Source organism: Peromyscus californicus, unplaced genomic scaffold (assembly GCF_007827085.1).
Source record: "Peromyscus californicus insignis strain IS unplaced genomic scaffold, ASM782708v3 Scaffold_9__1_contigs__length_137607984, whole genome shotgun sequence".
NCBI classification, from domain to species: Eukaryota; Metazoa; Chordata; class Mammalia; order Rodentia; family Cricetidae; genus Peromyscus; species Peromyscus californicus.
In genome coordinates this window covers 7499137-7516511 of record NW_026294617.1, presented here as the reverse complement: position 1 = coordinate 7516511, position 17375 = coordinate 7499137, and the positions used below count along the sequence as shown (strand labels likewise).

General features: G+C 44.6%; 1 protein-coding gene across 3 annotated transcripts in view; it reads left to right on the top strand.

Moving 5' to 3' along the window:
- The window catches only part of Fndc3b (fibronectin type III domain containing 3B), a 309891-nt gene that overhangs the window by 219580 nt on the left and 72936 nt on the right, over positions 1 to 17375 (top strand). For all 3 annotated transcript variants that reach the window (XM_052730002.1, XM_052730000.1, XM_052730001.1), the window contains exons 8-10: positions 5622 to 5773; positions 8943 to 9002; positions 15786 to 15924. In XM_052730002.1, the coding sequence (XP_052585962.1) occupies positions 5622 to 5773; positions 8943 to 9002; positions 15786 to 15924 (351 nt within the window). The remainder of the gene's footprint in view (positions 1 to 5621; positions 5774 to 8942; positions 9003 to 15785; positions 15925 to 17375) is intronic.

Genomic DNA, 17375 nt, shown 5'->3' with positions numbered 1-17375 from the left:
CCAGCCAGCAGCTGGGGTCGAGTGGCCCATGTTTCGCAATCATGCCTCTGGGTTTATACCCAGTATTGCTGTTATCTACCTCCCTGACCTTAGCCAAGGTTTAGCTCCTTCCTGATACAAATTGAGGTGCCTCAGTGTCTTCATCTTTTAAAGTTAACGTAATAAAAACACCGTGGGGATCTGAGGGGAGAGTTATATGTTGTGTTAGAATACTTGCTTTCCTTACAGTTTGTAGCATAGTCATAGTTAGGCAAGAGGGTAGCTCCATACTACATTCAGAGATGAGGAGGGGCACCAGATGAAGAAGCCAGGCTGCAGAAGAAGGATGGGCACATAATTGGAAAGAGCAATTCTCCATTCTATTCTCTGTTAGCTACATCTTATACCAACTTCAAATGAAAAACAATGATTTTTCTTTGAGATTCCTACTGATGATTCAAGTGCAGAAGTACCATCTAGGGCTCACAGACTCCAGTCATCTTTCTGTAACTTTGGGCACCCCAAATCGAGTGAGTCATTTACTGTTCCCTTAAAGAGATCCAAGTATTTGGTCAGTTTCATAAAGTCTGTCTACTGATATACAAGGTATTTGTCCCGCAGCTCTACACTTGGGTGCCTTGGGGACTTAGCTGTCATGGTCCCTGCTCTACCCGAGATGGGAGTTTTAATGCTGCCCTCTGTGGTTTAGGAATTAGCAGCCTCACTGGTTTGATCCTCTCAGATGGTGGTGCTCAGTGCAGCCTCCCATGTCCTGGTGAGCTGCTGGTTTTCAGGACCTAACAGCGTATAACCTGCAGCTGTGGTTGTACGTTGTTTCCATCAGTCAGTGTTTAAAGAAACAATTGATGTGTCAGTGCAGAAGTGAGACCTAGGAGGAACACTTCCCTGTAGGAAGCACTTCCTTGAGAGATGTCTGGGAACAGAGCTGAAGCTCAGAGCACACTGGGAGCTGGAAAAGTAGGTGAGCCTAGAGTTTTAGATTTGAGTGTCCATCTTCTGTCCTTTCCTCTCCTGTGTGTTTCTCTTCTGGGTTGTTCATCAAGAAGGCTGCTGTAGAAGTTAGGCCAATATTTCTGTGGTAATCTTGCCTTATGATATTCCTTCACCAGATTGGAGGGCCTCCCACATAGCTAAGTTCTGAGAATAAAACAAAACAAAACACAACACAAATTTACAGGCTAGTTCAAACACTGAACAGAAGGGGCAAAGATATAAGGATTGCTACAAGTTAATACACTGTACAGTTCACACAAACACAACTATTCTCAAGTTAGAATCTATATTTTTAAATTCGTAGGAAGGACTGAGTTCTAACCAGTGTGGAGCCATTTAGAAGTAGATAGTAGTTTTATAAGCCCTCAAGGCATTTTTAAACAGTTAATTCCTATGCAGACTTATCTTATACACTTCCCAAAGACCCTTTTATATCAGTGTTACCTGGGTCAATAATTCAGAACTAGAAATCACCACTTCTAATGAGCCTGACTTCTAATGGTGGCCAATCCCTTAAACGTCCATAAAGCTGTTATACTTTGAGAGACTGTCTGTAGCCATGGTGATCACTTCAATGAACAACAGAGCAGCATCCAGGCCACCCCAGTGATCAGTACTGGTGAGAAAGTTTGGCACAAAGAGAGAAGTTGGCAGTGTGAAGTTCAGGGACACATGCTGTCACTTAGACATAGACTTGATCTGGAGTTCCGATCTCACCTTACCAGGCCAGCCCTGACCCAGCTGATGTAAATACATCTGGGGTTGAGGATTGATCCTAGGTTCTGATCTCACCAGTCCAGCCCTGACCCAGCTGATGTAAATACATCTGGGGCTGAGGATTGATCCTAGGTTCTGATCTCACCAGTCCAGCCCTGACCCAGTTGATATAAATACATCTGGGGCTGAGGATTGATCCTAGGTTCTGATCTCACCAGTCCAGCCCTGACCCAGTTGATATAAATACATCTGGGGCTGAGGATTGACCCCTGGATGGCATTGTTTTCAAAGACAAAAACTATAGTTTCCTAGAGTCCAGCTTGAGGTAGAAGTGACTTCCAAGTCCAAAGGGAGGCCCAGCACTCTTTCCCACAGGGTGCCAGTGGCCGCCAGAGCTTAAAGGAAGAATTCATAGGAACGTCTCTCCTTCGGAAGCAGTGCTGAGTTCCCAGAGTGCACTTGTGTTGGGAAGGCCCTTGGCAAGATTACACGTCACAGGTGCCTACATCTCCTCAAGGCTGGCGCATAGTCTAGGGAGGAGTAAACACTATGGTAGCTGGTACTTCCAGCGTCATATGTCTCTGCTCACTTAAATAGCTAAATCTTTGTGGAGGAAAGTGTGTTGGTAGCACTTTCTAGGAAAGGTGGATTTATGAATGTGTGCTTGGTATCTGGAGCACTGGCTTTCACCAGACTATTCTGAGGTGTGCAAGTTCACACCACCAATTACAGAATCAGTGTCACTACACACTTGGCTCATGGAATGGTGCAAGGCATCACTTATCACTTCAGCAAATTTCTCCCTGGTGAGAGAGCCTACTTTTTTAATGGAAACTGAACCTTTCATAGTGAAACAGCACCTTTAAAATTAAAATTATGTAAAGTGCTCATAGCTCAGGATTACTCATGCAGGTATGTGGAATAATTCAGCATATACCCTGGTGTGTATGAGAAACTGTCTGAAAAGCTAATCAAAGAAATCAGCCACCAACAAATCAATGTCCCGGCAGTGAAATGACTACACAGGAGACAGAAAATGTGGCCAGAGCACACTGAGCAGCAGGGTTCTGACCAGCAAACTGTGAGGACACTTCACAGACTGTCCTGGTCTGTCCCTAGTGTTCTGCAGGCGTCTCTACCCCAGTGCCCCTTGTGTTGCTGCCTTTCTTGTCGCTATGACAAAATGCCTGGCGAAGGAGGTGCAGGGGAGGAAGGGCTCATAAGGATCGGTTGTGAACTTGACAGGCTCTACGAAGAGACAAACAAGCCTCTGGCATGCTTGTGAAGGATTATCTAGATCCGGTTCATTGAGGTGGGACGACCTCCCTGAATGTGCGTGGCACCAATCAATGGGCCGGAATCCCAGGATGGATAAAAAGGATAAAATGAGCCAAGTACCAAGTACCAGCATTCATCATCACTCTGTGCTTTCTGACTAGGAATGCTCCTGCCGCCAGTATGTCCCACCTTGATGGATATAGTACTTCCAAGTGTAAGCCGCCATGACCCCTTCCTCCCCTGTACCGCCTTGGCCAGGCATTTTGTCATAGCGACAAGAAAGGCAGCAACACAAGGGGCACTGGGGGAGAGACGCCCTGCTCATCTCCGTGCAGAGTTCCTCACATGGGCACTGTAATGGCTCATGTGGAAACAAAGGCAGTATTTGGCCTGGGTTTAGGAGTTTGTTAAGCTCAGGGCAGTGGGAAAGATCAAAGCTAAGTCTGGGGCACAAGAGGACCTTGGAGGGTGCAGATGGTCAGTCTTCAGATCAGAGGGCGGATCCTGGTCCCACATTCTGGCCCATCAGATGGTATAGTTCAGTGGAGGCTGGCGGCAGTCTGGAGCCCCAACTGAGGCTGGAGACTTGTCCTTTGATGATCTCTTCTGTGTCCCAGAAGATGTTACACATCGGTCTATCACTTGGGCTGCCTCTATCGGAAACTGAATGGAGCTGGGTGGTAGAGGCACACGCCTTTAATCCCAGCACTCAGGAGGCAGAGGCAGGCGGATCTCTGTGAGTCTGAGGCCAGCTTGGTCTACAGAGTAAGTTCCAAGACAGCCAAGGCTGTTACACAGAGGAACCCCGTCTCAAAACAAAACAAAGAAAATGAATATACCATGTTCCCTCCGATTTAGTTTTTCCTCAACACTTATTTAGCAACCACTGCCCACTGTTGAATATGACTTAGTTTGTGCCCTTAGGGAGTGTTTGAGTCTGTGAGGACACAGATGTGATTAATAGTGGTAGCAATCCCCACTGGGTTCCATAGAAGAGACATGTGATACTGAGTGGAGCATTTCAGAGACTTTGAGGGTACCTAGTGACAGTGAGGTGAAGTTCCCCTGGGGTCTTGAAGGATGAATAGGAATCTGGCTAAATGTGCCATGGTTCTGTCTGTTATATATAGACAGAAATGATGTGGAAGGAATTGAATAAGGAACAGTGAAAAACAATGTTCACCATTTATCTCCCTATCTGTCATTTGTGCTTTCAAATTATTTTGAATATATTGAGTATATTTCCATAATTTATATCGATCAGATAGTGGCAAAAATAGGCAAACACAACAGGGACTGTCTGGTTGTGTGTTCCTTGTGTGTTCCCACCTGGAACACTAAGCTTTAGCATTTGTATTGAGTCTCACTCCTTTGTTCATTTTAATGAGTTAATCCAGACCAGGAACCAAGTTGTAATAAATAGTCTTTAGAAAACTAAAGTTTGAAAGCTCTGTTGTTAGATTTGTATTAAAGAATTAAGCCTTATGTGTAACATGAATCTTAAAGGTACTTACTAATAAAATCAAACCTGAGGCCAGTTATTGGGGTGAATGCTGGAAGATCAGAGAAGCAGAACAGGACACAGCCACCTCACCTTGGCAATTCCTCAGCTGATCCTTTTTCCTCAGACTGGAAGCTTCTGAGTCCTCATCCAAATGAATCTCAGCTGAACTGCTGCTCGAAAGCCTGAATGCTTAGCCAGCCAAATGCTTCTAGTTTCTGGTCCTCACGCCTTATATACCTTTCTGCTTTCTTCCATCACTCCCTGGGATTAAAGGCTCACTTTCTGGGATTAAAGGTGTGAGTCACCATGCTTGGCTGTATCCTTGAACACACAGAGATCCAGGTAGAGCTCTGCCTCTGGAAAGCTAGGATTAAAGGCGTGTGCTACCACTGCCTATCCTCTATGTTTAATATTGTGGCTGTTCTGTTCTCTGACCCCAGATAAGTTTATTAGTGTGCACAATATTTTGGGGAACACAATACCACCACACTTACGCTTTAGGTTGGGTTTCTCTAGAAACAGGCGCTGAAACAGACTCCTACAGATAGTTATTTGGGGAGATGACCTGTAGAACCTAAGATAGAGGGCAGCTGAGACCAGGCAGGGAAGGCAGCCAAGGCTAGACTCGTTCTAAAATGAGCAGATCAGAGCTATGGGCAGCAGGAAGTGTTCAGACGTGCAGGAGGAGAGCATGTAGCTAGAGCAGACCCTGCAGTGGTGAGTGGTAGAGAGTTGGGCACTTGCTGTCTCCTGGGAATCTGTAGGACTTCAGGGGCTCGGTGGGGTCAGTGTCACCTTCGTAGGACAGGCCACCGCCCAGCAAAGCTGGGAGGCGTCTAGAAAATACCTTTGTTTACCTTGAAAGTGTCGGGCACAAGAAGGCCCAAGTGTGTGTCAGACTTCGTAAGCCTGTGTATGGCCTCAAGGATGGTGCTGCAGGAGTTGAGTGTCCTTTGGACATCAGGCCTTTGCAAAGGAACAACAGCTAGGACTTCCATTCAAATCAAAGCCGCCTTGGATTAGCTGTTGTGGCACTGTTATAATGAAGCCGTGACTCAAGGCAGCTGCACTGGAACCATGTGGAATGCATGTGGACATTTTAAAACTCTGCCCCCCCCTTATTTTTCAGGTGTCTAATATCCAGGCAAGAACAGTTGTGCTGTCCTGGGCACCCCCTGTCGGACTGTCCTGTGGACCCCATGGTGGTCTTTCCTTCCCTTACAGCTACGAGGTCATCTTATCTGACAAAGGGAGAGATGGGAAATACAAGATCATTTACAGGTAGTGTATGTTTCCACATTTTTTTTTTGTTTTTCTTTTTTTTGCTGCTAAATTGCATCATTGAAGAAAAAAATGGGAAATTCGGACTATGCAAATTTCCTTTGAAGTCAGTAATTTTAAACATTAGTAATCATAGGGCTGAGGGTATAGCTCACTGACAGAGCACTTGCCTAGCATGTGTGAGGCCCTGGGTTCAGTTCTCAGTACTGGGAAGAGGTATAGTAATTATAATGTCATGAATTACTTAATTTTGTCCAAGTAATTATTCATCAGATATTAATAATAATATAGGGCTATATGGTAGAATAAACGTTTTGATGATATGCTAGTTGTCAATATAGTATTAATACATCTTCTACCAAGGTCTGTCAGGACAAAAAGTGACTAAGTTATTCAGTTCCTACATACATTAGGTGGCTACAAAGTGAATTACATTACAGCCATTTCTTTTTCTAGGCCTATGTCTTAGTTAGGGTTTCTATTGTTGTGAAGAGACACCATGACCACAGCAACTCTTACAAAGGAAAACATTTAATTAAGGTGCTGCCTTACAGTGCAGAGGCTCAGTCCATTGTCATGATGATGGGGAGAATGGCAGTGTGCAGGCAGACATGATGCTGGCTACATCTCAATCAGAAGGCAACAGGAAGTGAGCTGTGACACTGGGCAGTATCTTGAGCTTATAAGACTTCCACAGTGGCACATTTCCTCCAACAAAGCCACAGTTCCTAATTATTCCACTCCCTGTGAGCTTATGGAGACAATTATGTTCAAACTACCACAGCCTGCTTTTTGAAAGCTACAATATTTTTGTTTCCATTTCACCTTGCCCTTTACCCTCTATACTGAACTGAAGGTTACTTTAAAACACTTCATTATGAAGCTTTATTAAATGGCTCTGAGTTCAGCACTCCAAGAAAGAGATTAGCCTCTGTTTTACGGAGTCCCACACATCAGCTGACCTGGTGATTTATAGCTGTTTTCTAAATGTGATAAAAATGTTAGGATCAGGTCCTTTCTCCTTATACAGCTTATGTTTGCAGAGCAAGGGATCAGAAAGTCAGGTATTTGAACTCCTTTTTGGACCTCCCTGTGGGTGGCCTTGATGGCCTGTGCAGCGCAGTGTAGCTCACTCACAAAGTCCCACTGTGTCTCAGCCAGAAGCCTTGCTTCCTCTTCAGTTCTCACCCTGTGCCATGCAGCGTTCACTCTGTCTTCTGCTTTCATGACGCACTGCCCAGATGAGCCGACTTGTGGACGAGGAAAGAGAAAGAGATGAGAAAAGAACCATTCCAGCGCTGACACTCTCTCTTAGCTCCTCTCTGCTCCGCTGTCTCCCCTGGTCCCTGCTGTGTCCTGACTTTCCCACAGCTGCGCTCACCCAGCATTGTCAGATCTCGTCCCCAGAGTCACACCAGAGGCCACATCGTTACTCCTTGGCAAGAACACTCTAGAGATTGCTTTCTTTGCTTGGAATAAAACCTCAATTTGGTGCTCTGGCTCTTAATCATTTTATTCTATTTTGAAAAAAGATACATTTAGAGACAAATTGGGAAAACATAGAGCCTCTACCTCCTCTCTCAGGAATCAGAGCAGGGGAAGGCGTCTTGCTTTATTGCCCAGGCTGGCGAAGAACTCATCCCTCAGTACACCCAGGCGCCGGAACTCCAGGTGTGGTGTACAGGTGGACACCGCTGCCCCCAGCTAGCTACATCCTGTTGGTTTGAGATGAACGCTGATGCTAACAGCTAGCCACAGGTCCCCCAAGGTGGGTGATACAGTGCAGGTCGCTGCTGGCGGTCAGAAGCCTGTCTGCTGGAAAGGAGCACTTGTCCCTCAACTTCAGCTGTCAGGATTTGTTGACTTTTTAGGGATTTTCCCCCCAGAGATGCTAAAACTCTCCATGACACTGTCGTTTTTCTCATGTCCACCTAGTTCAGCAGATAACAAACCATTTTAAGTGGCAATGTAGGGCCAAGCTGCAGAGCTGTAAGCTAGTGTGGACGTAGCTTCTGGTTTGAAACTTCACACCAACAACTTTATTTGGGAGACATTGAGACAGCTCAGACCTGGGGTGTGTGATGGCTGCATGCAGCTGTGTGCTGTACGTGTTTTTCCCTCACTCAGCTTTTATCCTGTTAACCTAGCTAGCTGTGCCTTTTTCTCTTCTGTGTGTACTTCTTCACATAAGTTTCATACATCACAGTCCTTTACCATAAGTGTTTCATGTTTTCTGAGCACAAAGATGTTTTTATAGATGACCACATTGTAATTTTCAGTTTCCTTAATATATGCTGGCCTAGAGATTTCATCTAACCCATTGTCCTGACTCCAGCTCCACCAGCTGACCCTGTGACTCTCTCATTTGGAAAACTGCCTCTTGTTTGGAGAACTGTGGCAGTGTTTGGATTCCTTCAAGATAGTGTCAGATAAACACACTTAGTTTCTATTTCTAGTCTCTTTTAATGTGTCATTTGATAATTTTGAAGAATGAGAAAAAAGGTATGGGCACACACACGTACCCTCTACTTTAAAAAAATTTACATCAGGGTTTTGCTGTGTAGTTCTCTTGTCTGTCTTTGAACTTGCGACGATCCTGCCTCCACATCCTGGGTTCTGGATTCCAGGTGTGTGTTACCACCCCTGGCCTTTTGGCCACAGTGTAACAGAATGTGCCTGATTTTGTAGGGCTTGTTTCTTCATCATTTAGGCTGAGGCTCAGTTGCCCCTTTGGCTCACAAAGGGTTTTACTTATGTCTGAGAGCTGTTTTGGGGGGGGCCTGGGATGGACTATAAGTTCATTGCGGGGGTCCTATGCTGAGGGCATTGGGGTTCCCTCCAGGGTAAGTCTGGGAACCACTTTGGCAGACAGCTAGTGTATTTTGCGGATCTAGCTGTTGGTGTACATTACTGGCTTTCATGTCTTGGTTTAGGAAGTCCTAAGATGTTTAAAACTTACTTGATGCTGTGTCTGAGTTGTGTCATTCAAAGGAGTTTGGTTTTCAATTTAAAATAAAGACAGCCACCAAATGAGGTTGATTTCTGGGTTTTGGTGAATGCAGACTCAGCAGTATTTGAGTTACTGTTGGTGAATGACTGTGAAACCCAGTCCCAAAGCTGCTTTACCTTTGAGACTAGTATTAAACTAACAAATCCTTTGTCTTTGCAGTGGAGAAGAATTGGAATGTAACCTGAAAGATCTCAGGCCTGCCACTGATTACCATGTGAGGTGAGTTAGTTCCCAGCCATGAAAGAGCCTGCAGGGTGCAGGTGGCCATTGGACATCCCGAGCCTCCTTTTGAAAGCGGTGTTGAATGGCACTTCCCTCGTGGAAGGTGTGGGCCCAGAGCCATGGCTGTTCGTTCACATTCTGTACACAGAGCATAGCAATTTTGAGGACCCAGGACTGCTTCTGGGACAAAAAAAGGAGGTGTCCTAAACAGCATGTATATTTTTAAAAATAATTGTTAGGGCTGGGGAGCTGGCTCAGTCCGTAAAGTGACATTAGGGTATGAGTTCAGTCCCCAGCAGTGATGTATAGGCTTGGCTGCAGGCACCTGTAATTCAGTGCTGGAGAGGGGAGGCAGGGACTGGGGGATCCCAGGACTTGCTGACCATGGGTCTAGACAGATCAGTGTACTTCTGAGTCAAAAAAATTTTTAAAATTAGTTATAAAAAGATTCAGTTATTTTTTTTGAAATTGTAATCATATCATTTACCCCTTTCCTTTCTACCTCCCAACCCCTTCCATATACCTCCCAAACTCTCTTTTTCTTTGATTGTTGAGATGTAGAAATATCCTAAATACAGAACTACAGTCTGCTCAGTCCACATAGTGTTTCTTGGATGTGTATGTTCTGGGGCTGACCACTTGGTATTGGATAGCCGCTGGGGAGGCTGTTCCCTGGAGAAGATTATTTCTGGCAATCAGCATTCCTTAGTTGCCCATAGATCTCTGCTAGGGTTGAGGCATCTTGAACTTTGCTGCTTCTCCAATTGCGTGTCTGTTGATGCCATTGTGGTTGAGCCTTGTGCAGGCAGCCATGTTGGGAGTGTTCATGGCTGTAGCTTCCCTGGCATTTCTAGGGGACAGTCTCCCAGGAAACTTCCGGTTCCTCTGGCTCTGGTCATCTTCTCCAGCCTTCCGAACTGATTCCTGAGCCTAAGGTTCAGGAACTGTGTTGTTAGATGTATCATTTAGGCCTGGGCATCACATGATCTCTTGTTCTCTGCATTTTGTCAGTTGTGGTTTTTCTGTAATGTTCTATAATGATATCATGTCATTTCAATGCAATGCAAACTTACAGAGTTCTAGGAATTTAAGTGTCAGTCATAAATTCAGTAGTCACTGCAGAGGGCTGTGTGGAAACAGCCTTTGCTATGGAAGACCCATTTCACCCAGCAGCCACAAAAGGAGAGCTAAGCCCACTGCCCCTCTCATTAGGAATTTAGAAACGTCACCCAGCTCCAAGCTCACAGACCTTACTCAGACAACTGGGGTATTTCTTTTAACAGCACAAAATAGGCGATATTTTCCCTCCCTGTTGTTATTTTTGTTCGTTTCATTTTTTGGAGAAAGGGTCTCTGTAGCCAGGAATGACTTGAACTTCTGCCCTCCCAAGTGCTGGGATTACAGGTGTGAGCCCAGGAACCATCGTATACAGTCCCTGGCATACTGAGCCACACATCCTCTTCCTAATTCCTAATATTGCAATCTTGATTGAGACCTACAGAAATCTTGGCACATAAATATTTCATTCTTAAATTGTGTGCTGATGTTACGTGTAGGCTTTCTTGCTACTTTGTTTTTAATTATGAAATTTCCTGAAGTTAATGTGCAGAATAATGGGCTTCATTATGATCTTTTCATTTATTACTGTATTTTGTTCATATTCAGCCCCTGTTACCTTCTCTTGTTTCCATCTCTTCTGACGGGTTCCTTCCTGTGCCTCAGATTTCCTTTGATTTTTCTGCTCTGGTTTTATTCTACCCACAGATTGTCTGATACCTTTTCCTCACCTTTGGCTCCGTCTGCCATTGGAGTCTACTCATAGGAAACAGCAAGCCTGGTTTTCTAAGTAGCAAGCTCCTCTCTGGAATCTTAGCACAACCTGCCTTGTGGCTGGTTGCCTGACCAGGAACAGACAGCTCTTGTTTTTGCTCTTCCCTCAGATCACCAGGACATCCTCTAGGCTATGCTGTCGACCGTGTGCTATTTTTATGGTCATCTGCCGTCAAATGCCCAAACCCATTTCAAGTTTAAAAAATGCTTCTTCTTCCCCATTTTTTTATATGTGGCATTTCTGCAAATCTATTACTATTGTGATTTAAACAAAAAGATCTCTATGTAATGTATGCATTGATTTGTAAAATTTAGGTCTTTTCTTGAGTTTTGTTAAAATAATCATTTTTAATTAACTCATATAATGTTTAAAAAGAATCAATTTATAATTATCAAAGTATAATTAGTGCTTCATTAGGGATAGAATGCTATGTGCTGCATAAAACCATTAAAATAGAATCTACTATAGTTTTGAAGGGAATCTGAAGAGAGAGGGGAAACAAAGACATTGAGATGATGTGTTGAAGTGGAAGGGAAAAAATCTGTTTTTTTCTGGAAAGATTGTTCAGTCAGTAAGGGCCTCAATGTGATCCCTGGAACACACATTAAAAAGCCCGCCACCGACAGGTGACAGGAGGTGGTGGTACACGCCTTTAATCCCAGCACTCAGGAGGCAGAACCAGGTGAATCTCTGTGAGTTCGAGGCCAGCCTGGTCTACAGAGCAAGATCCAGGACAGGCACCAAAACTACATGGAGAAACTCTGTCTCGAAAAACCAAAAGGAACAACAACAAAAAAAAAAAAAAAAAAAAAAAAACCTGCCACCATAACACATGCTTGCAATCTCAGTACTGAGAAGACTCCTTCCTGGGGCTCACTGCCAGACAACCTAACCTAATGGGTGAACTCCAGCCAATGAGAGACTCTGTTTGAAAGATAAGGTAGATAGCGTTCCAGAGGAAAGGCACCCAAGCTTGTGCTGGCCTCTACACAAATACTCACACACACGTGCACCTGCACGCACATGTTTCCCCCCCACACACACACACACACACAAATTATTTTAAAGGAAAGAAGAATATCATGTAAATAAATACTGTTTTAAATACTCATGCTTAACTTTGTACCCACACATATGTCTGTAAAGAAGCATTTACGTATCTACAAATGTTTCTTTCCGGGCGTCTCTTGGAGAAGGATCTTCCTCCTTTGGCTGGCAGGTCTATAAAGTTAACGGTGGTGTAAGATGATCGTTACTGTGGGAGCCCAGGACTCAGTCTTAGCACCTGACCTGGGACGCCTTGCCAGCTGCAGGGCACGGGCTGCTGCCATCATGGCCCTTGCCCCGTTCTCTGCCTGTGCTTCAGTCTATATTAAAGCCTCCTAAAAACAAATTCCAACTTTGCTTCAAAACAGGAACTGCTATTTCTGTCCGTAGTAGCCCGCCGGGGACTTGAGTGATGGAGTGGATAGCAGGCCCATGACAAACTTGGTGGCACTTTCTCAGTCACCACTGTAAGCAATTTACCCAGAGATGACATCATGGAATGACATTTCCCAGAAAAATGATGTGCAGAACCATTTCTGAAAGTCTAGTCGACCAGCCCAGAGCGAAGCTGTGAAGTGGGTGCCGCTAACGGGAGACTGTGCTCCTGGGCTGTCCCGGACGTGTGGGAGGGACACATCACCAGCTGCAAGCCCGGTGATGAAGCTCCTGGAGCACCTGCCCCCTCAGTGTTGGGCTGGAAACCAGGGTGGAGTCCAACACAACATTATTATGCAGGAAGATGTCTGGTTTGGGGGGTTACATGCAAAAGACAATCCAACTGATTCATTTAACCCAAAAAGTGATCCTATGCTATAGATCTTCCTGTTACAGGATATTAGAGAAAACCTATCACCCTCATGTGGAAAATTTTGGATTATTTTATTTATTTACATATTTATTTATTTTGGGGGGGGGGGTGATTGCATATGGAGACCAGAGGACAACTTACAAGAGTGGGTTCTCACTATCATGTGAGTTCCAGGGATCAAACTCAGGTCATCAGGCTTGGCGGTAGGTGCCTTTAACCTCTGTGCCATCTTGCTTTCCCCTGAAATATTTAATAAATAGGGCATTTTCAATGATTTTACTTTTTATAGACATCCTGGGTAAGGCTGTAGCAAGCTACTGTTACAGTTACAATTAGTTACTATTTATTTACTGAACAGTTTTGGTTAATAAATAATCCTGACGTGATTGGATAATGTTTCAGTTTTTACTGTCTACAACATTAACATGATGCTTTAAAATTAACCTGGTTTTCCTTGCTGACCAGCTTGTATGTGTGAAAAACACTGAACTTCTCATTTAAATGAATGATAACTTGCCATTTTTGGAGAGGGGTTTGCTGGAGATTACGCCCAGGGCCTCATGCATGTTGCAAACACGCTCTACCCCAAGTTCCACACACCAAACAGTCTCCACAACTAAAGATGAGCGGAGCAGCTCCACGTGGCCTGTGTAACCACCTCACTTTTACTTGGGCCCTCAGGTTCTTTCTCTGCCAAACTCTGTTTTATCAAAGATCCTGAAATCAAATTTAGATATTATATATTTTGCTTTTAAATAACGTTAACCATCATTATATGCCACTTAAAACACAATAGTCATTCTTAATGTCTTCAAAATTCAGAAATTGCTCACATTTCCTCATTTGTCCTAAAAATGAAGGTTTACTTTCTTTATTTTGCTGTTATGAAAGTTCAGATGTAGCCTGAACATGCTACTTGGTTAATGGGTCTCAGATTTCTTTAGCATCATGGATTTTCCTTCATGTCTGTACTGGGGTCACTTTTGTGTCCTGTAGTGTTCCGTACTTGCCATTGAGCTGACTGAGCCTCTGCCTATTGCTTGATATGCTTCCTCGTCCTCTGACTTTCCAGGAAGGCGGCAGTGGCATAATCAGATCCACACACAGACTCCTAGATGATGGCTTGTCTTTGTCAATTGTCTTTGTTTGTGTATCTTACTACACAGCATAGGCTGGCCTAGAACTCACGTTGTCATTCTCAGTTAAGGTTTCTGTTTACGTGATAAAACATCATGACCAAAAACAACTTTGAAAGCAAGAAGTTTATTTCAGCTTAAAACTATTTTGGGAGGTGGGAGTGGGGGTGGAGGGTTTGAAACAGGGTTTCACTGTGTAGTCCTATCTGTCTTGGAATTTGGACTTCAACTCAAAAATCTGTCTGCCTCTGCCTCTGCCTCTGCCTCTGCCTCTGCCTCTGCCTCTGGAGTGCTGGGATTAAAGGCATGCACCACCACACCTGGCTCAAGTTTACATCTTAGGTCACATTTCATCCCTGAGAGAAGTCAAGGCAGGAACTCAAGGTTAGGAGGAACTGAAGCAGGGGCCATGAAGCAAGGCTGCCTATAGTTTGCACCTCCTGGCTTGCTCAGCCTGTTTTCTTATGCCATCTAGGGGCTACCTGCCCAGGAAGGGCACTGCCCACGGTGGACTTTGATTATTAATTAATGGGACCCTCCTACACTAATCATCAGTCAAGCCAACGCCCACCAGGCTTGTCTGCAAGTGTCGGTGGGGATTTTCCCCATGAGGTCCCCTTTTCTCAAATGACTCTAGCTTGTGTTACATTGACAGAAAACTGACTGGGATAGTAGCTCAAGGCACCTTTGAACTCACAGTCCTCCTGTTTCAGCCTCCTTCATGCAAGAATCATAGGTGTGCACTCTAGCGCTCGGGTGCTGTGACCATGTATTGGGAATACACAGCATCTGATTATCTCCTTTATGGTGATCTTAGTTTAAATCCTAAATTGATAGGTGACTCTGATATTTAAAGACACCAGCTCCCCTCCGACAACACACAATGTATCCTGGTCTAGATATAGGGCATAAGACTTCAGTTGGAAAATTGTGATATAAAGTGTAAGCTTGAACTGACCATGGCTGGAACAGTGTGTGGTTCATTTGAGTCTATCCTGACGTGTGGATGCAGTCTTGTGCCAGGTCACTGCCGTTTGGTTTTGCGTTACCACATTTGTCGTTACTGTGTGCACAGAGGAGCCTTTTCTCAGTTGGGTTGGGCAGGGAGCTTTCTCACAATTGGGATCATTTTTTTGCCTCAAATGCTGTGATGTCCTCCCATAAGGCAAAACACAAACACAAGATGGACTTTTATGTTGCCTTTTAGATGGAGTCTACATTTGTGCTTAGCATTTTTGATTTACATACCCTAAAATCAGGCACATGATGCTGAGCCCAGTGCCTCAGAGTGCAGAGAGAATCCTCAGTCTTGGTGCTGTGTGCAGGCATTAAATGTGCATGTGGATGGGCTGCACTGGAATACTGTCGTGGTGTGTGCAGGCATTAAATATGCACGTGGATGGGCAGCATTGGAATACTGTCTTTGTTGAATTGCAGAGAGATGCCCTTGGCAGCAGCCCTCAGGTCTCTTGGGCAAAGCATCCATATTTTTACCTAACTGTACACGGTGCTCTCGGTAGTTCTGAGATATGTACCCTGTTGTTCTTTTATACATTCTCTGCAGCCTGTGAACCCCGCACTGAATCATGTCCCTGTTCACTAACTCCAAGCTAGTGTACTTTACACCTTTTTCTAGACAGCCAAGCAAGCCTGTTGGCTTTTAGAATGTTTATATGGAGGCCATTTAGAGAGAGAAGCTCCACTTTCTATGTAGAATGCTCTTTTCCAGTCAGTGGAGTTACCGCTATTGCGGTGGGGCTGAGTGGGACTTCCTGAACAGCATACCTACTGAGATGGTTGTCCCTGTAATGACTGACCGGCTAGGTAAGGACAGGAGCGCAGTGCTCTCCTGTGGAAGGACTTCTGCTCAGCCGTGGAAAGCCCATGAGGCAGAGATGAGAAGCTTGATCGTGGATCTCAGCTACTGATGCTCATTCTGCCTGTCGTTCCCTTCGCAGGGTGTATGCCGTGTACAATTCCGTCAAGGGACCTTGCTCTGAGCCAGTTAGCTTCACCACCCACAGCTGTACACCAGAGTGCCCCCTTCCTCCCAAGCTGGCGCACAGGAGCAGAAGTTCACTCACCTTGCAATGGAAGGTGAGTAGCTCAAAATGCCAAGAAGATGCTCAGGTTGGTGGCGAGGCAGTCAGTGGCCATTTCAGATATCCCGTTTGCACTGGGGCTTGTTTGCTGTGTAATCACTATATGAACCCAGTCATGATGCATCAGAAGCTGCTGTTTACATGACAGTCCGAGGCAGAGGAGGGGGAGGAAGGACCTGCAAGATCCAGTGTGAGCACCTTCTCAGGAACTTGGTAAATCTCCCAGTGCATCATAGGCGATATAAATACTTAAAATACCTCAGTTTCATCTCTTTCTACTACTTTAGTTCATTTCTGTGAACATTTGGAAGCTTCAGCACACCGTGTGAAGGTTTAGAGACAGACAGTAGGTTTGAGTTCTTTTAGCTTCTTCCTAAGTAAAGACGAAATACTTATTAGTTAAAGCTTCCCAGAACATGTGGTTCTGTACCCCATTAAGACTTCATTAATTTTCACTAATTAGTCATTAGCTCAATCAGGATTCCTATTTTCAACTGAACTGTGTCGTGGTTTTCATAAAATACAGTGTACTGTTTAAAAATAACCATTGCCTGGCCAGTGATTTTAGGGTGTGTCCCTTCTGTAAAGTACAACTTTAACCTGTTAATCACAGTTTTGTGTTTTCAAGAAAACGTGTCATTATCGCCCTTTACAATCATTATTTCTCTGTCTTGATATCTGAAAATGTAGTTAGAAAGTGTCAAATATATGGAAATGGTGGAAGTTACGGTTCCAGAGTGCGGAGGGGGAGAGGCCCGGGGAGAGAGTAGTGAGTAATAGTGTAAATGTAGCCAGGCTTCTCTTCGTCCTGGTGTATGGAGCCACGTGTTCTTAGTCAGTGGCTGACGTTGACTGTGTTGTTGGGACAAAGGCGAAGTTTCAACTGGCTTAGACTCTGAACTTTTTTATTTTCCTTCCTGGCTTCCAGGGATAATCCAGGTCAGTGATTTCCCACCTTTTCAGAGTTTTAGCACCCAACTGGTCATTGTTGGTTAATTCCTTGGCAAATACACATTCATTTAAAAGTTCATGTGAGATAATAGATTTAAAATCTATTTCTTTTGAAAAAAAAATGTAAGAAATCTGAAGATTACCAGAGGGATCCCAAGATCTTACAAACTTAAAGTTGGGAATCACTGATATGTCTCTGCTCTGTGCTTGGGTGGCATTTGGGTCTCAGATGGACCAGCAGCTTTCAGAGAGATCACTTGGGGACCAAAAGTACCCTGTTCCATTTAGTCATCCGTAAACATAGGAAGGTCCTGGATTCAACTCAGCATCTATTTAAATTTGCTGGTGCAGGTTGCCTGTGTGCACACTGGGTAAAGGCATGTGCACCAGAGACTTCTGGGTAAAGGTATGTGCACCAGAGACTTCTGGGTAAAGGCATGTGAGCTGGAGACTTCTGGGTAAAGGCATGTGTGCCAGAGACTTCTGGGTAAAGGT